At 43.2% G+C, this 21,041-nt stretch overlaps 1 protein-coding gene across 1 annotated transcript; it reads right to left on the reverse strand.

The window, feature by feature from the left end:
- Nucleotides 1-5,326: 5,326 nt before the first annotated feature.
- Nucleotides 5,327-20,596, reverse strand: LOC148521963 (protein kinase C delta type-like). Its single transcript, XM_088474328.1, has 8 exons — nt 20,206-20,596; nt 11,534-11,634; nt 10,531-10,701; nt 10,246-10,337; nt 9,350-9,412; nt 9,002-9,140; nt 6,974-7,246; nt 5,327-5,605 (listed from the first exon to the last, which is right to left on the reverse strand). The coding sequence occupies exons 1-8, from the start codon at nt 20,594-20,596 to the stop codon at nt 5,327-5,329; spliced, it is 1,509 nt and encodes a 502-aa protein (XP_088330454.1).
- Between the last annotated feature and the right edge of the window lie 445 nt (nt 20,597-21,041).

Below are 21,041 nucleotides of genomic sequence, written 5' to 3' on the forward strand. Positions count from 1 at the left end.
CATGAACGACATTGAGCACAGCCTGCCGGGGACACACTAGACGATATCGCTCAGGGAGCATATCGTCTAGTGTGTATGCACCTTAACTCATCTCTCCCCTATTCAATCTACCCTTAGGGCCATATTCAATTGCCAGCGAAAAGCCGAGATTGGTGAAAAGTTCTCACTGGTGATGTCATTTCGTCAGGCGAGAACTTTACCCTGTATTCAATTCTAAAGACTTTTTGCCGGTGCGAAAAGTCTGTGCCTTGTTACCAGCGGGAAAGATTCGCCTCTGAAAGGAGGCGGAAAAAAGTGCAGAACTGGGAGTTTGGGGTGCAAAGTTGCGGGAACACACCTTCAGCCTTGTGACAGTCCCCCAAAGGTAAACTGTGTCCAAAAAAGCTTAAAAAATATTTTGTTTTGGGGGTGAAAAAAACTAAATTTGGGGGACAAACTTAAAAACTAGTGAAATAGACTCCAGGGGGTCCCCCAAGTATTCCCCATGTGTTTTTTGGATTGCAGGTGTTTGCTGAAGGTGCATTTTTTATATTTTAAAAAAAAACGCACTTTAGCGATTTTTAACCATGCTTGCACCCATTTTCATGTACCCCAAATTTGTAGGGACTACTTATTTTCTCCTTAAAATCCTGCTAGATGCTATTCTTCACCACTTGTGAAAAGACGCTAAATAGCACTAATTGAGAGCATTTAAGCACCCCAAATACCTTCATCAGGGCTATTCGGGGGGATCCATAGTGATCCCCCATGTCAGTGCATCTTTTGGGGGGTGTCAGGATGATTTCCCCATTTCTGACAGGACTTTTCGCCAATTTGAGTTTCGCCGGGATGCATTCTCGCATATTTTGCAATTGAATAGGGCGAAGAGCGGTAACGAGCGCGATACTTTCCCGAAGGCAAAGCAAGCGATGACGGCAAAATCTCCGGCATGCGAAAAGTCCGGGACTTTTCGCCGGCAATTGAATACGGTCCTTAATGTTAAGTAATATTTCTTTCAGATAATAATAATAATAATAATAATAATAATAATAATAATAACAGTAACACTGATTTGTACTGTCAATTAAAAAAAAAACTGTAATACAAACTGTTTGTTTTATAATACCATGTTTTATTTAATCCGGCCTCCACCACCCCTAAATAGCCGGCCAGTCACACTCCTTTGATACTGTTATTATTATTATAATTATTATTTTTAGTTTTAATAGCAAGTTTATATACTGGAAATAACACATTTTAAACTTGTAGTTAATAATAAAATGGCCCCCATTCATGACCTATTCATCTTCCTCCTCAACATCACTAAAACCTGGCTTTCTCCCACAGCTCTCTACTATGGTGACCTCTTTTCTACTCACTCAACCAGGTGATGGTGTGTTCTTCAAGGCTTTCATCTCCTCCAAATCCTCCAACTACCAGTGTCTCATCACCACCTTCTCTGCCCTCCCCCACTCCTATATCTCCTTCCCTATCTGCCTATATCTCCTCCTCTATCTGCCTCTGACTTTGTCATCTATTCACCTCCAACATAGAATCTATCAGATAGGAAATCTCTACCTGCCACCTTCTAACCCTGTCTCCTATCCTACTTCTTCTCCCTCTAGCTATTACTCTTTTTACTCCATCATAGGGAACAAATCCAAGTTCTTCTCTCTTTTCCCTTGGTCCCCCTAACTCATCTCTCTCCTATTCAATCTACCCTTAACATGCGGTCATATTTCTTTCATATGCTAACAATAATAATTGCAATAATAATAGTAATAACAATAATGACAGTAACAGAGATATGTACAGTACTGTAAATTTTTTTGTAAATAACTAAAACACAAACTGTAGGTTTTATTTTTATATAGACACATCCCTTTAACCCCTCCCTTCAGTAATAATAGCATTAGTAGTAGTAATAATAATAAAACCCGGCCTCAACCTCCCCTAAATAGCCAGCCTGTCACACTCCTTTGATGTTTATTATTATTGTTATTAGTTTAAATTATCTCTCTTCTCCCCTGGTCTCCCCTAACTCCTCTCTCCCCTATTCAATCTACCCTTAACCCCTCCCTTCAGTAATAATAGAAATAGTAATAGTAATAATAATAAAACCTGGCCTCCACCTCCCCTAAATAGCCGGCCAGTCACACTCCTTTGATGTTTATTATTATTATAATTATTGTTATTAGTTTAAATAATCTCTCTTCTCCACTGGTCCCCCCTAACTCTTCTCTCCACTATTCACTCTCTCCTTAACCCCTCCCTTCAGCAATAATTGCTATAGTAGTAGTAGTAATAATAATAAGAAAACCGGCCTCCATCACCCCAAAATAGCCGGCCTGTCACACTCCTTTGAAGTTTATTATTATTATAATTACTGTTATTAGTTTAAATAATCTCTCTTCTCCCCTGGTCCCCCCTAACTCCTCTCTCCCCTATTCACTCTCCCCTTAAACCCTTCCTTCAGCAATAATAGCAGTAGTAGTAGTAATAATTAAAATAATAACAATAATAAAACTCGGCCTCCACCACCCCTATATAGCCGGCCAGTCACACTCCTTTAATGTTTACTATTATTATTGTTATTAGTTTAAATAATCTCTCTTCTCCTCTGGTCCCCCCTAACTCATCTCTCCCCTTAACCCTTCCCTATAGCAAAAATAGCAGTAGTAATAATAATAATAAAACCCGGCCTCCACCGCCCCTAAATAGCCGGCCTGTCACACTCCTTTGATGTTTATTATTATTATTATAATTATTGCTATTAGTTTAAATAATCTCTCTTCTCCCCTGGTCCCCTAACTCCTCTCTCCCCTATTAACTCTCACCTTAAGCCCTCCCTTTAGCAATAATAGCCATAGTAGTAGAAGTAATTATAATAATAATAATAATAATAAAACCCGGCCTCCACCTCCCCTAAATAGCCGGCCAGTCACACACCTTTGATGTTTTTTTTTTTTTATATTATTATTATTATTATTATTATTATTATTATTATTATTATTATTAATATTAGTTCCATCCTAACTCATCTGTCCCCAATTAAATCTCCCCTTAACCCTTCCCCTTAGCAATAATAATAATAGTAGTAATAATAGTTAAAATTATAATAAAAATAATAGGAATAACAATGAAATAATAATAATAGTAATAACATCTAATGTATCTAAATTATTTGTAGAAAATGTAAAAATACTAAAAATATAAACATAAACATGTTCTTCTTTTCTTCATCATGGCTCTGAAGTGCTGTATAATAACAAAAAAAAAGTAAGACATTAATGTGTGTTTTCTATGGTAAAAAACACACACACTACAGTATCTTATTCTGTTTGTTGCTGTGTGATCCTGCACTATAGATGCAGAAGGCCTCCAACATGCATTGTCATCTCCTGCCAGTATGTCTTATTTCTATACCCAGCACCTTCATCATTAGATCTCTCATATTGTGACTATTCATGATATTAATTATCGGGGTTCGGACCCCGATAATTAACATTCTAACTCGATGCAAGCGCCGGAGCAATTCATCATTGCTCCAGCGTGGAGACAGCTGATCCGAAAATCAGCTGTCTCCCCGAACTGTTTCACTGTTCCTTTCAGAGCAGTGAGACAAGTGCACATGCGTAACCTACAGGTCACGTATGCACACAAGAGCCCCGTCGAACAGGGGTGGAGGGATCTGAAAGAACCCTCTTCACTATCCGGGACTGTTGCGAGGCTGGAGCCGGAGCACTTGTCATCTAAAGATGGCGAATGCTCCCGCACTCAAGCCCTGAAAATATTGTATTTTCGGAGCTTGATTAATTCTGACCCCATACTAGTGTATGGGGACAGTGGCCCATTCAGCAAGAGGAAGGTAAGCAGGAGATATCACAGATACCTTCTTGATGAATGGCCCGATAATTTAATTTCTACAATTGCAGGTGAAAATGTTCATTTTCCCCTGCTTTTGTAGAAATTAAGTGATGATGAATAGGCCCCTATATGATGAAACAAGGGATGCACAGGATGTTATTGTTCATTTACTCATTTAATCAGTATGTGAGGTAATATATTCCCTATCCTGCATTACCTAATATCACATAGACAGCAGGCGCATAACCAAATGGGATAGGCCATCCCCTTCCCCAAGTTCAGTCATACATTGTGTGGCTGCACAGTGACTGGGTATGAGATCATCTTACACAGTAGCAAACTGATTGGTGGATGGTGCTGGTCATTCACAAGATGGAGTAGCTGGAGGTCTCCATACTTTAATTAGTGAATGTCTGAAACTATCCACTAATCAGAGTGCAGGCTGCTGTCACATGGCCTGTACAGTGCACAGACAGACAGCAAGACACCACAGGAGGGGTAAGTTATTTAATTGTTTCACCCTACAGATATGTGATCTAATTCCATAATAATTATGCCAATAAACTTTTGGGAGTGGGCTCAGTCCAGGGGCGTATCTATGATGGGTGCAGGGTGTTTGCGGGGAACATGGGCCCCTGGGTCCAAGGGGGCCACGCACCACACACCCTGCACCCATAATATTATGTACCTCTCCGGAGTCCCACGTCGGCGCGGGGGTCCTGCGCTGTAAAACGACTGGAAAATGGCCACGGTGTCCATTTTCCCATTGTTTGCGCATGCGCAGTACAGGGAAAATGGACGCCGCTGCAGTGCCCAGAGTCTATAACTCCAGCGCTGGCCGCGAACAGCTCAGTGCGCTGCCAGCTGCCGGGCGGAGAGGAGGGGACCCGTGTCGGAGACTGCACACGGGCCCGCTCCTCTCTAGAAACGGCCCTGGCTCAGTCTCATAATTATTTCAGAGATCAGATTTTATATTATATTATAGAGAAGGTAGATTTAAATTATATTATGCTGTATTATATTATGTATATTATATTGTGCTGCTAGAGATCTACGGTCTCATTTAGCATTATTGCAGAGATTGGTAAGGAGGGGAATATTCTACATTATAATGTCATCAGAGATATGGGGCCTGATTTTGAATTACAGAGATTGAAGTATGGGGTACTCTATATTAAAATGCCAACAGAGATCTCATGAACAACCATGGCTGTGTATGAATCTAATAATTAAGACACTTTCATAGAGGAGCTGACTATAAAAACTCAAAGTTCAATATTATCACCAGCATCAATCAACTGATTTGCTGAGTGACAGACATGAGCCCTGAGATGTATAAGTCACCCTCTTAGAATTTACCTTCTTCATCCAGAGAGAAGTCTAGACTATTCCTGCTGGGAGGTGGTGACATAATCTGTAGAGCACATCCTCAGAGGTGACCTCAGAAGAATAGAAAAGAAAATGTGTTCAAATTATACTCTTAACTTATATAGAGAATATACACATAAAATATAAACATTAATATGAAAACCATCAGCTTAAAACCATCTCTTCGTTCCATAACCATCTTCCAGGTGTTAGGCCATCTCGCTCCATGCAGGTGGAAGGCTGGTGTTCTGGGGAAGGTCCTCCAGTTGGAGCCCACATATGAGAACCCTCTGAACAGCTCCTGGTCCATTGAGCTCAGTGGTGTTATCTGAGCCTCTGCTGCTTCCATCTCCTCGATGTTACATCCTCGGGAGCTGTGTTCAATGGTGGGCTACAGGAAGAAGAGACAAATAAACATCCATGTACTAAAATCTGATTTCAAATTCATAAAAGCTAAAAGTGTTAGAAAAAAGTAAGATGTGACATGTATCTATGGATCCGCTGATAGCACAGACTAGTGTAGTGTGGTTCTGCTCAGTGGCCTCTCTATAAAGGGTGCGGGGTGTGCGGTGCATATATTGTAGGCTGCAAAGTCTACTGGGGCCCAAACCATACCAGGGCCAAAACTAGGATTTTTCTCACCCGCGGGAAGGCAGTAATTTGGCCCCTCCCCCCCAAAAAAACAACAAAGAAGAAATTTTTTTACGTGCAATGCATGTGCACTCCTGAAAAGGGTGTGTGGTTTCATGTTTAACATTACGCAACACAGTAATGCCCACAACACATTATACCACAGTAATGTCCCTTACAACACATTATGCCACACTAATGCCCCTTACACATTATGCCACAGTAATGCCCCTTAGACAGTAAGCCACCTTAATACCCCTTACACATTATGCCACAGTAATGCCCCTTACACATTATGCCATAATAATGCCCTCTTACACATTATGCCACAGTAATACCCTTTACACTTTAACCCACCATAATGCACCTTACACATTTATGTCCCCCTTCCTTCCCCGAAGCCTCTCACCTTGTTCCCAGGATTTGAAGCCCCTCTACCTAAAATTTGGAGCTGCACGCCGCATTGGCAAGCTTGCTTTTCAGCTAAGGATTTGGGGCCACATGCCTGCATTGGCAGGTAACCTTCTGCAGCCCTTGAGAGACAGACACCACCATCATTCTAATGTGACACCGGTCACGGGCCAATCAAAACTTGCAGACCAGCAGCCGCTGCTTATTTGCAGCTGGTCCACGAGCTCTGATTGGCGCTACATGAGAATGATTGCAGCTCTGTGTCTCTGCAGGGCAGTGGACGGCTGCCTGCCAGTCCCAGCATGCGGCTCCATACCCACACTAACAGCCAGGTGCCTAGGCCCCCGCTCAGCAGCCTGTTCTCAGTGCCCCCAAGACCTGCGTCAAGGGCACGTGCCCCCCTAGTAGCTGCCCTGACCATACACCCTTCACCCATGTTCAATACTTAGCTCTCCGGAGTTCCATGTTGGCAGTGGCTGGACTCAATATAATAATGTACATGAAATCACTTACTACATATGGGTGCAGTGTGATTGCAGTTATTTCACTAGCTAAATAAAGCAGGTAATGCCACAGTGATCACCATGTGGATAGGCTGAGCGATGTCCTCTCATCATAAAATGATAGTTGACCTTCATCTTTTTATTATATTTGTAAATGACCCTTATTATCTTTAAATGCATTAATTGTGCAAAACTGCTTTTTTTCCTATACTTACTGGGTCAGGGACATGTGGTGGTGGGAGTCTAAGGGCTTCCAGCGAGACCCAATCCATACGCTGGAACAAAGGATGCTGGCGGATGTTTCCGGTGACTCCCAAACGCCTGGATGGATTTTTACACAGGAGCTGCTTAACGATGTCTTTAGCCACAGCTTCTGCCTCGTGGAACCGTCTGGGATGGAAGCGACGGGTTCCGGTAATCATTTCATTAATGATGACACCAAATGAATACCAATCCACTCCAGCGTTGTACTCCTCTCCTGCCAGCATCTACCATAAGAGAGATATTATAGCACATTGTTACTCTATCATTATCTACTATATGCCATGTGTCTGTGTCTCATTGGCACTAGTTCTTTGCTATTATCCCACCTCTTTCATTCTATTAGCTGAGTCTTTGCCGCAAATTGCTTGAAGTGGCTAAAACCGTCACAACCGTGACTATTAATGGTCATATAGGGCTTTCTATTGATGGTCACCTTCCATGGTGCCATCGATGATAACCATCGATGGTGCAAAGCAAAACATCTATGGAAAACCATTGATGGTTTGCACCACTTGATGGCCACTGCTGCCTAGTAAATAGTGGGTCGTGGGCCAATATAAAATGTGGGTGGGACTTAGCAGACTACCAGGGGGCGCAGCTAAGCTCCTTGTCTCTCTGTAGAAGAAATAAACATTGTGCTCCATTGGCTCTCTGCAATCGATAGAAAAACCGTCGCTCATCAGTAGTAAACCTTTAATGCTTGTTAAATATCGATGGTCGATGGCCATCCTTAGCCGTGACTTCCACGGACAGAACTCACAGTGAATCTGCCACTCAGTGATGTCAATAGGGAAGTGTGAGCGTGGCATTGTGCAGGGCCCTTGGTATGGCACTGTCTCTGTCCCAGGCTCCTGTATTTGGCTTACAGGGTGACTGGTCACTACAAACACACACCCTGCAGCCTGTAGAGCTGCCTGGAGTGTCGTAACACCATGAAGTCACATATTCAGGGGCGGGGCTGGCACAGGGTGCCACAGAGTACTTCCCCAGCACTGCTGTCACACATGCTTGCTCCTGGGTAGGCAGGTGAGTGATGCTCTTATTAAGAGTACAATAAAGGTGTGATGGCACAGCTATGAACAGATGGAGGCCAGAATTATTATTTGGGGTAGGTCAGGGACATGTGCACATTCACTGATGATGATGATCACCAGCACTAGCGACCCACTTGTCAATGAATGATGGCGAATGCACCACTTATGCTGACAGGACATATAGGGCCTGATTTTGAATTGGACGCAATGCCGATGGTCACAGAGTTGGGCAATGTTTTGCTACTGCGCTTACCCGAAAATCCTTAAAACTCCTACGGCGCATGTGTTACGCAGTGTGTGCGCACAAAGACACTGATGAGCCGCACACCATCAGACATGTCTAGGAGAAGTGCTTGACATTCCTGGGTGGTGACTGGGAGGTGGCTAAACAGATGCACAGAGATGGTCTGTCTTATGGGCATGTCAGTAACGTGTTTGTGTACATGGGTGCTCAATCACTCACAGCGAGGCCATACTTGTATAATCTGCACCTGCCATAGGGCTGGTATAAGTTTCTATGGTGTGACCGATGGTGGTGACTACAGATGCACCAGGCAGTATTACAGCATTTACATATGCCCATAGTGACGTCTCAGTCCCTGCACACACAGATGTACACCAGGGAAGGGCTGTGTAGTGGCATTACATAGTATCACATACGGGTGATCATCAAAGACATAGTCACGTCTGCTCCCACCTCTGACTTAGGCCCATAATGTTTTATTTGTGTGTGGTGTAACCATTGTTTTCTCCATATGGAGAGTTTTTTTCTATGTTTTAGAAAAGATTTTTACATTTTATGCCTAAAAGTGATGTATACACTGTATTTTGCAGTCAAAACACATGGCAAAAAACATTGATTAATAATGTAATGTGTATGTGACATCTGCCAGGCGTAAGCCGGAACATATGCTGCTGATTGAAATAATATATTATACCCCTCACCTCTGGTGCCATATATCCAGGGGTTCCAGCGTAGGCTGTGGCTGTCTGGTCACCAAAGATGTTATCTATTGCCAGGCCGAAATCAGCAATTTTCAGATGACCAGACTCTGCCATCAGGATGTTATCTGGCTTTAGGTCTCTAAAAAGAAAGATTTATAATAAATGAGAACTGTTTTGTCTAGTGAGAAATATATACTGTACATTACTAGTAGTATTACAGGAGTCACATTTTGCAGACAGCGCCACCTAGTGATTACAGTGATTTCAGTTCTTACTTTAAGCGTAATAAGAAAGTGCACATCACTGTGACCTGATTATGTATGAAATTGGAATTATTAGTATAATTACCGATGGATGACACCCTTAGAGTGCAGGTGTTGTACACCACATGTGATCTCAGCTGCGTAGAACCTTAAAGAGAGGAAATGATTGTAACTTGTTGATATTAGAAAAAGGTAGAAAATCTGATATCCCCACTTACCTCCTCATGTCATAACACTGCCCCTGTCACATGACACCCTATTATCACTGACACATTCTCACAACTATGCCCCCACATGATCAGCACATTGACATATATGCAAGACATTCCATGATCTAATAGGCCATATGTTAGCAGGGCTATAAAGACAATGGTGGGACCAGGTGATATATAGGGGGTGTGGTCAAATCCCCCTGCAAAAAATTAGTGGAAAAACTATGTGCACCTGCAAAGGGGGGTGTTTATCCCCCTCAACAGCTGGCCCAGGCACCCTGCCAAGCCCCTCAAACAAGTCCAGGCCCCGGTAATTAGTATCTGCTCCCCCTTCTCTCTGTGCCCCTGCATGTTATTCTATCCATACTCACATTCCACATAAAGACCAAATTAAGGTGATCAGACCGTACCTTAATGAAAAGATTACATTGAACATTTGCCATTCCCTGGAGAGGATGGCCCAGGTGTATGGGATGGGGGCATGTACATTAAAGTCTGCATTTTATTTAAGTCTAACTCCTTTTAATGCAGATGTAATGCAGCTCAAAACTGAGTATTATTATCTTAAACAAGCTCTATTGATAAGGATAAGGTACCCCAGTAATGTTAGCTCCTGGGCCATCTAGCATCCCAGCTTTGGGTAAATGTGTAGGGGTAGGAAATATTAAGGGGAACTTAGAAAAGGAGTACAACCCTTATACTGTCCCTATCTCTGCACACCCTGTTACAGTTCATTTCAGTACATGTCTGTTGTATTTGAGGTGCTTACGTTGCGCTGGTGATGTCCAAGCGGCCTTTCCTCTGCAGGAACTGGTATAAGTCCCCGCCACTCGCGTATTCCAGACCCAGAAATAGATGGTTCTGTTTCATTGGACACACACAATAGTCATATAATACATTTTATTAGGAGAACATGGCAACAACTCCAAGTGAGCGAACTGGCTCATAGTAACATTATTACCCAAGAAGAGATGAATCCTGTATATGTTAGATGTGTAAATATAAATAAAGAATCCCAACTAATGATCCTTGTCTAATAAGAAATACACTGTACCGTGGTCTGGAAGGCAAGGTGACCATGGATGAGGAAGGCACTACCAGACGCAACCTCTAGCACCCTGCGCTCCACAAACACCAGCTCCGGGTCCTTCAATAGCAGATTTCTCTTCCTGATGACCTTCACTGCCAGTCGCTGACCAGTCAGAGAGTCCTCAGCCAGCAGGACCTACAAGTGATAGAGGCATACACACACAATCATATTTCTACTTACATTTTATTACCTCCATACGCATCCAGGTAGTTCCATATCTTTAGAGGTTAGCGGTATATTGTATTTCCAGTGTCATTAAAGTAAAAAAAAATTTCATTTTTATATATTATTTGATTCTATAACAGAGTAGACAATGGATGACGTTTCTGTAAATGACAATAGTAATATGCAGTCAGCCAGCACAGGAGTAAGGCCTACCCGGCTACTTTCCTGGAATGAGACTCCAGAATATTCCCAGATTAATGATGTGACAGAGGGGAATAGTGCCATTAAGTCCTGCCCCCACTGCAGGGCCGGATTAAGGGGGGGAGCGACAGGGGCGGTCGTCCCTGGGCCCCACACACGGAGGGGCCCCTACACAGGATCAGTGTTACCCTGCCGAGAACAGGTGTCCAGTGACAGTGCCGCTGCATACAGCTCAGAGCGGCTCCCGAGTCTTCTTCTCACCGGCGCCACGTGACACATTACGTCCGTGATGCCGATTGGAGGACCAGGCAGCAATTCTGCTGGGAGGAGGTCACGCCCGGACACCATCACTCAGATAAGTCAGCGGCAGAGTCTTTGGGGGTAGGAGTGCAGAAGGCATAGGGGGAAGCTCCGTGTGGCTTGAAGGGGCCCCCGCAATTTATGGGGCCCCCACAAGCCTTAATCTGGCCCTGCCCCACTGCTTTATGGTGATGCTTAATGACGTGACAATGGAGTGACAATGATAATATATTCATGATGCCTCCTTTACTACAATGTCTGAGTCACACAGTTGTTATGTAACCACAGTCACATGACTTACCTTCCCAAAGCTGCCCTGGCCCAGTAGATGGCAGAAGGACAGCCTCTTGATGTATGTAGAGACTGTTTCTCCAGGAGCAGCTTCCTGAACACCACTTCCTCCTTATAGGGATAAAAAAGTGAACAATGTAACATTTACTATTCAGAGTTAGGGCTCTATAATCATTAGTTTTACTAAAATTAAGTGAAAAAGGGTGTTTTCACACCCTTTTCACATTATTTTAGTTTCACCTAAAGTTAATACAGGGCAATTGGAGTAGTGTTCGTAAAATTCTACTCCAACCCCTACGTATCACTTATTTTTAGTAATCAGATTGCATTTCCCATAATTGGAATGGGAAATGCGATCTGTGTACAAGTTACTAAAAATAAATTGTGAAAAATATACCTGCGGAGGCCCTGTGATAATAATGCCACCTGGAGGTGGCGTTATCCAGGGTCTCCCCCGGTTACCGGACTTCAGCTCCGCTCTAACATGCAGAGCAGAGCCTGGAGTCAGCCCCAGTGATCAGAAATGTGGTATAAACAGACCACACGCTGATACACTGCAAAAAAAAAAAAAATGTTTTTAAAAATTTACTTACCTGAGACCGGTGTTCAGGGCACCAGTGATGTCCTCCCTCCAGTCCCAGTGCAGTATGGGTGACCGGGTCCCAGTGCAGTATGGGATGTCAGCTGACTGGAGTAACATCACACTACAATCTGCATTCCCAATGCGGATTGTAGTAAATAGAGCCCTTAGAGGCACATGTAAAATGCATGTACATTATTGTATTGTATTACACCATTATGTAACTGTAATGCAGTCAGAATACTGTTGTGTACAGAGAGAGCACATAAACTCAGCCATACAGAGGAAAGTGGGTCATCAATTGCTACTATTGGAAAAATGGTCAGGGATGGGCTGTGGAGGGGTATTTGCACCTCAGGTTGGTGTCATATTGCATCACCTTGTGCCGGTCAGTTGCTTAATATTATTTGTATAATAGCCGGATGGGCAGACCATCAGTGTATCTGGGATATCCTCAGTGGGCCCCATTGCTTAACCATTTAGTTGGCTAGTATTTTCCAAAAATTACTCCAAAATTGTTGATTTTTTTAAATGATCAAATTATGTAAATAACTATTTACACCTGATTTGGTAAAATGCAATTAAAAAATATGTAGATTATTAATGACATTATATTGAATAAGGGTAATAGTTCTTACTTACATAATTTGATTATTTAATAAATCAATAATTTTTGGAACAATTTAGAAGAAGAATTTTATACAGATAAAAAAACTTTATAGTGATATATAGTGTGTGTGTGTATATATATTATATATATATATATATATATATACCATTTTTATAACTGTATAAAACATAATTTTACTTACACTTATCAGCCCTGCAAAAAGCCAGCAGCAGCAGTGAGTGGGCAATCCTGCGGGGCTGGCCAGGTGAGCAGTGCATGTAAATGGGGAGAGACCAGAATACACAGCATCCCTGAGCCCCTTGAGCTCAGGCTGCAGGAAGACTGTTTTTAAGCAGGAGACTGAGCTATTAATTTTATTATTATTATTATGTGGGTTAGTAATTTAATGTTATTGGATAGAGGACTTGGCTATTTATTAGTGTGGAGATATTATTATTTAATGTAATGGGGATGTGGGCTGGGCTATTAATTTATTGGTGTGGTGGGGTAATCATTTAGCAGTGGATGGGAACTGTTCATTTAATGATGAGGGATATTAATATAATAGTGGCATCTTGGCAATGTCTATTCATTTAAGGTGGGGATGAGGGTTATTTATTAAATATTGATGTTATTATGGGCTTTATAGGATGGAAGGTATATTTATTTATTGGGGATGGCTACATGGGATCAACAGTGGTTATGTTTATTATGTTGGTCTCAGAATGGGAGATGTGAAATGACTGAGCAGTGAGCGCTGTATACCGTGATCACTCGCACCGCCGGTATTCTGTGCTGACTGCCCCAAGTCCTGACAATGCGCCTGTGCTGCTGCGCAGTGTGTAACTTCCCGTATCCCCATACAACTGCATGCCTGAAAACTCTCTGTAACCCTGGTTCTCTCTAGAATATGTGTTATTTATTAATGGCAATGTGAAGGCACAATTGTCCCCTGTGGGCTATGTTGCACTTTATACATTATATTGTGTAGGAATAATGTACTATAACTGTGAGGGAGGAGTGCTAGTCCCTTATTTTGCCAGGGGCCTTCGCCATATAAACTGTAGGTGGGGCCAGCGGTGTAACTAGGTATTTGAAGACCCCATAGCAAAAGTTTGAGAAGGCCCCTATGTAGCACCCAATGGAAGTGTAGGACTGGCCGACAGGGATACAGTGGAAACCCCTGGTGGGCCCCACTGCCCAAGGGCCTACCCTCTTCTCTAGTGCTCAGGTTCCAGACTGTACACTTAGCGTTCCCGCTAGGCTGTTTTAGTGGGGCGCGGCGCCTTGCCCTCCTTCTGTTAGGCAAAAAGCGCCCTGCCCTCCATATTACAGTAAACAGACCTAAATACATAAAAAACGCTACACAGTATTCAGTTATACCCCAAGTATTTCATTAATGTAGAGGTCAGATTGTATGCTGTGCTCCATTTTGTTGTGGCTAAAGGGTATTGTCATTTAAAATACTCCCTGGAACTACAGTGAAACATCTTACAATGGAATTGTTTCCTCTATGAGTAACAAGTAGACAAAGCTTATTAGGAGCATCTCCACATAATTGTGGGCTATGCAGGGATTGTGCATATGTGTAAATACACCTGTATATTCAGGAGGATCTCTTGCACCAGGGAAAGGGCTGACACAAGTGAGAACTGAAAATAATGACAGCTATGAAGCCAAGCATACAGATTGTAGCAGTCCAGTCACAAGGATGCATACAACTCAGCGTGTGGGTGATATCTGTATTTAGGGCCTGATTCATTACAGATCACTATTGCGATCGTAGCTGTGATAATGCATGCAGTTCTGCTGCGAAATATGCTAATGTTTGCAACCACTCAGCCAGCATAGAGACGCCCACTACCGCTTTCTCACATCCGTAATACCTCTCAGTCCTGCGTATAAATCGGTAACAATGAGTAACATCGGCCCCTCACACAGAATTACAGCAGGTCTGACCTGTCTCAGGAATTGAAACAAACAGATCACAGGTGCACAACCCCAAATTACTAATTATATATAAATACATTTGCAATCAAATTTTGCAATCGATAGAGCTTTTAGCATAATCACGGCCAAGGTTATGGGCCTACCCACCATATCCAGGTAACCTCTCTAGGGTAGGTCCCTAACATACTAGGGGTCAAATCCAGAGCGCAGGACACCCCCAAACTAGCCCAGCTAAGCCGCCCTAGGGCACTGCCATAATAGGAAAAGTGAAGTGTAAAAGAAATAGTTAAGAGCAGCCACAGCTGCATATTATATATATATTCAGGGTGTGCAGTCCAGGAATCTTTCCTATATACTGAATCTTTCCTGTCTCAGGAATTGCAGGTTCCGTTGCATGCAGTGAGTACTCAGGCTGCATATGTCGTCACAGTAGCTAATGTATGCACACCCATGTAATGGCGTTCAAACGGACAGGCACGCCTGGGTTTCTCCTACCACTCCCTCGTCACCACCCCCAAACACTGACATCCCATCACTCACTCTGCGATGGCTTTCTATCTGCGTGTGTAAATGCAATGCTAACCTTCACATGCGCACTGCGGTGCATACACATGCGCAGTATGCACCATTGACCGATATGCGTATGCAGTTGCAATTGCGATCCATGCTGTTTCAGGCCCTTAATTCCATATATGCAATGCTGGAGCTATTATGGCCAACTCGCATTGCACTCTGCATTTAAAACCAGACACATGATCATTACCCAGCTGCATGCAGTCAGCTGTTATCATGCTTGTAATTAACCAGTTTATTTAAGGTGGTAAAATATTATAGTTTTACAGATGCAGCAAAGTTTGTTGCAGCAAACAGAATGTATTATGCTATTTATTCATATAACCCGAGTTACTGACAGCTTAACTCAGACCCTCCAACGCATACTTGTCTACTCTCCCGGAACTCTCCCGATAATCGGGTGCTGCTCCCAGCACCACGCAAGACTAGGCAAGTCCCCCGGAATGGCCTCCGGCACCTCGCAAACCCGCAAAAGTAGGCGGTCCGGGGGTGCAATAACGCGATTCGCGCTGAATCTTGTCATCGTAGCCCCGCCCCCTGCCTTATAATGCCAGTAATATTGGCATTCTAAAGCAGGGGGTGGGGCCACTATGATGCGATCGCGTCGGAACGCCCCCGCTCCGCCTACCTGAACCGCCCCCACCCTCCCTGCTGGATGGACCTGGCAGCCCCCTCCCGAAGCCCCCTGCAGAAAAGTCGGTAAGTATGCTCCAACGTGACCATTCCATTAGGAATAAAATGCTCTGCTCCTGGACTTCCCTCTTAATTTATGATTGCAGACACCTGTGCTGAAACACCTGTCTCATCAATTACCTAGTTCAGCACAGGTGTCTGCAATCATACATTAGGTGGGACCCCAGGAGCAGAGCATTTTGTATCTAATGGAATAGGTCATGTTAACTGTGATTCAAGATATCAGAGGTTTAGTTGTGACAAACCATTTACTGCACTAAATCCTGCCCCATATGTAAATAACAGGATAAAACCACATACTCTTCAGTAGTAAACATATACCTATTGTAGTCAGCTGTAAGGTGCCCATGCAGGAGAGCACAATCTCTTTCTCATAGTAACTATGCCTGCTGCCCCTTTACATTAAGCATCCTATTTCCATAGCCATGTAACAGCACTGGGTGTGGTTATCATTATCTAGTCCCCTATGCCCGATATCCCCTAACAATGCATGATAAAAGGGAAATGCTGCATTTTCCATCTAGAAGGAGTAATCACCCCCTCCCTCGGACACATAGTGATTGCATTATGGCTGGTGGGGCAATTTAAGGCTAGGTGGTGCTAGGCAGCTGCAGAGGTAAGAGGACTGCAGATGAATAACATAGGGATAAATCACATACCTACAGTATAACCTAAGGCCATCAGGCTGAGGGGGAGGATATACAGATTAGGGGGACAAGACAGCAGAAAAGAAGCTACAGAAGGTCACTAAGGGTATATCTTCAGTTGAGCCATGGGCAGGGCCGCCAACAGAAATCTTGGGGCCTGGTACACTGATATCTCTGGGGGCCCCCCTCGACCCCCCTTGCCCACACATATCTCCCCTGCATTTGCCAAAACATAAGTTACAGCTATACTTTGAACAGAGATTCCCCCATACATATTACAGAGACAATCAGCCTTTGTCACCCCTGTATTGCCACATAATGCCAACACCACTACTGCAAGTCATGTGTTGCAGAAGTAACCACATTATCATCTATAACTTGCCCAGGACACCACGATAGACAGATAGATAGATAGAAAATTGATAGATAGATAGATAGATATATATGAGATAGATAGATATGATAGATAGATAGATAGATAGATGTGTCATAGATAGAGAGATAAATATGATATAGGAGACATAGATAAATAGATGAGACAGATATGACATAGATAGATAGATGCATACCTCCCAACATTCTAACTTAGCTAGGTGTCTATGGAAAATGGGAAAGAGCCTCGCAACTTCCCCCGTTATTGTCACTTTGGGGGACTTGCTTGGGGAGAGCGGTTTGTGGTCTCCCCAACTCCCCCCCCCGCGGGACACTACGGCCCGCGGGTGGGACAGCGGGACAGTCCCAGAAAAACGGGATGTCCCGCATTCGGTTTGGAGGTATGTAGATGTGATATAGATAGATAGATATGAGATAGAAAGATAAATATGAGTTAGATAGATACCGTAGATAGATAAATATGAGATAGATAGATAGAGTAGATACTGTAGATAGATAGCTATGAGATAGACAGATATTAGATAGATAGATAGATATTATATAGATTTGAGATAGATAGATATTAGATAGATAGTTATGAGATAGATAGATATGAGATAGATAGATAGATAGATATGAGATTAATAGACCATTTTAAAGCCACCCTCTGCTTACACCCATTTTTTATATGATATATATTTGGTAGTACAGCACAGCGTTTTTGTTTTAAATAATATCCCATAATCTATATGTAAATCCAATGCAAAACTAATTAAATTAATTGATTTTGCTTACCGCATCTCACAGTTAGTGCGTGTTTCAGTCAGCTGCTGCGCTGCCATTCAGTGACTGTCAGATGCTATGGACTGGTTGGGACTGCCAGCCAGGGAGGGTCAGGTGTCATAGATAAGTGTCATAGATAGGATTCTGTAGTGTGGAGGGACTGGAGTGGTGGTGCTGCAGGGCTGCATATGGACAGTGCATATGGATTAGTTTTGCATTGGACACCATTACTGGGGGGATAGCTACTACTGGGGGCACCATTACTGGGGGGGGGCTACTACTACTGGGGACATCATTACTGGGGGGGCTACTACTGGGGACACAATTACTGGGGGCACAATTACTGGGGGGGAGCTACTACTACTGGGGACACCATTACTGGGGGGGAGCCACTACTACTGGGGACACCATTACTGGGGGGGAGCCACTACTACTGGGGACACCATTACTGGGGGGGAGAAACTACTACTGGGGACACCATTACTGGGGGGGACTACTACTACTGAGAACACCATTACTGGGGGAGAGCTACTATTACTGGGGACACCATTACTGGGGGGGACCTACTACTACTTGGGGCACCATTACTGGGGGGGAGCTACAACTACTGGGGGCACCATTGCTGGGTGGGAGCTACTACTACTGGGGACACCATTACTGGGGGGGAGCTACTACTGGGTGCACCATTACCGAGGGGGCTACTACTGGGGGTACTGCATCAGGAGGGGGAACCTCTACTGGGGACTACTACTAGGGGGAAACTACTATTAGGGGACCACTACTGGGGGCACTAAATAGGGAGAACCACTACAGGGGGCCCTGTATAGGGGGGATCGCTGTTGGAGGCCTGCAGAAGGGGGACCGCTACTGGGGGCACTGAATAAGGGAAACTAATAAGGGGCTGCATAAGGGGGACCACTACTGGGGGCATTGCATACTGGGGGTACTGTATAAGGGGAACTAATGGGGGGCTGCTTAAGGGGGACCACTACTGGGGGTACTGTAAAAGGGGTACTACTATGGGCCTGCATAAGAAGGACCACAACTGGGAACATTGTATACTGGGGGTACTGTATAAGGGGCACTACTGGGGTTAACGTGCATATGGAAAAGAATGGTCAGAGTGACGATAAAGGGGTGTGTCATGTTGACACGCCCCATTTTTAAGTGACCACGCCCATTTTCCCGCCATTTTCAGCCTTCCCGGTGCTTCTCTGGCTTGAATACATACTGCTTATCTTCCCAACATGCTCCTCCGTCTCCAAATTGGAGTTTCTATAGAGGAGTGTATAAAGAGGCGGAATATGAAAAAGCTCAGGGATGGGCTATATATAGATATATATGCATTTTTTACAAATCTGTGTCATTATACTGCTGGGAACGGCTACAGGGACTGATTGTACAAGATCCCTCTATCCTGGTTGTTTTCAGGCTGAAAGAAGGATTTTTCTTCAAATGACGCTATTCTGAGATGACATTATATAAAATAAGCGTCTACACCTTTATTTAATGTTTTGATGCTTGATGAGTTGCAAAAATGTTAAAGAGCTGTAGGGAGCAATGGCTTCCGCTCTACAGTGTGATACTGTGCGAGCTGGTATTAATGGAGAAGATAATTGCATTATCTTCTCTGGTAACACTTTGCTGTATAGTGAGAATAGTACTGAAAAATGTGGTAACACTCATATCCGCATTGTTTAGTAGAAATGTGTTTGCTGAATAGAGCCCCAACTGTGATATTTTTATGAAAAGCAACAGAGATCATTATCTGCATAAAAAAAGACTAATAACAGACAGTCCCAGGTAGTCCCTTGAACAGCAAAGTACATTTTTTGTATTTATTAATGCATATGTTTATCCATATAAATTAAGGTTGTTTATTGATTAATGCACATTTCATCACTGTAGTTCTTTTTCATAGAATATATGAAACTCTTTTTCTTTATATACTACACTTTAGCATTAAGCAAGTTCTCGTTGGAATTACCACAACCCCACTAATGGCAGTATATCACCTCACTAGTGGTTGGCCTTACCCCTAAGTGGGACCCATGATTACATTGCCTTTAGGGGCAGTAGATGTAGTCTTGCACCATGCTAACTTGAGCAAACAGTTAGAGACCCAAGAGATGGAAAATAACAGATAAAGAAGACTTATAGCCAAATTAAACACATATTTTTAATTATATTCATAATTTCAGCGGCAAATCCAAATATTGTTATACTGCATGTGATGGCCATAAATGATTACCTCAGATAATATTGAATAATTACTTCATAAAGGTTATCATATTTACCACCAGGCAAAAGGTACATAATTTGTCGGATGTGCGATTCTCATAGGAAATGGGTGTGGAAATTGTGGATAATGGGAGTGGTCTAAACTGTCCAGATTGTTTTTGTTGTTTTCTTGTAAGGTTTGTATTATTCCAAGTCTACTGGTTGTCATGTCTTATATATTGATACGGCCATACCTGCTCGTTCTTGTCTCCTTCTAGAGTCACCAAAGCGAATGAACTCCCCAGATGTTTTCCTTCTCTTCCTGTCTGCAATCATTCCACTGTCTATGCCAATTTCTATCTGATCCTCTCTCTTCCTCCTCTTATCACTGTTTTGGTTGGTATAATCCATAGAAAAAAATTCCTGGCTCCCATCATCAGAGCTGTTTTCCACATGCAGGCACTTCTTCCTTCCTTTCTTGCGAGACTCGGTGGAAATCCTCTTTCTGGCCTTCTTGTTGGCCCAAGACTCCTCCAAACTGTCAGATATCTTTCTTTTCTTCAAAGCCATCATCTTCTTTCTTCTCTTGTAGATAGAAAACTCCTCATCCTCTGAGCTCCTGGCTTCCTCCAGATGTGACGCCATCCTGCTGACAGTCCAACTGTCGCTGACTCCCAACTGCCACTCAGAGTTTTCAAAGTAAACAGCAGCAGGTGATCATGTGACAGCAGCATGACAGCTGATGATGGCACCAGCTATGCTCTACCAGACAGCCCACCACCATAGATGATGCCCATCTCATGTAGCTAACTTGTAGCTGATACTGTTACTTCTCCTATTACAATCAATTGATGTTGACAAATGCTTAAAGTTACAAATCAGGGTAATTAAAAAAAACATTAATTCATATACATTTTTGAGCTTGGAAGAGGGCCTCTCTGGCATCACTGACAAATCTCCTTGCTGGACCGACGCAGATGGTGTTTCGCTTGTATCTTTTATCATGGATGCTGTTTCATGCTGATTAACTATAGAAGGCTAGCTTGTATAGTAAAGAATTTAACCTTTCAGACCTAGAAATTGAATAAAT

This window comes from Taudactylus pleione, unplaced genomic scaffold, assembly GCF_031769625.1.
Source record: "Taudactylus pleione unplaced genomic scaffold, aTauple2 ptg000154l, whole genome shotgun sequence".
NCBI classification, from domain to species: domain Eukaryota; kingdom Metazoa; phylum Chordata; class Amphibia; order Anura; family Myobatrachidae; genus Taudactylus; species Taudactylus pleione.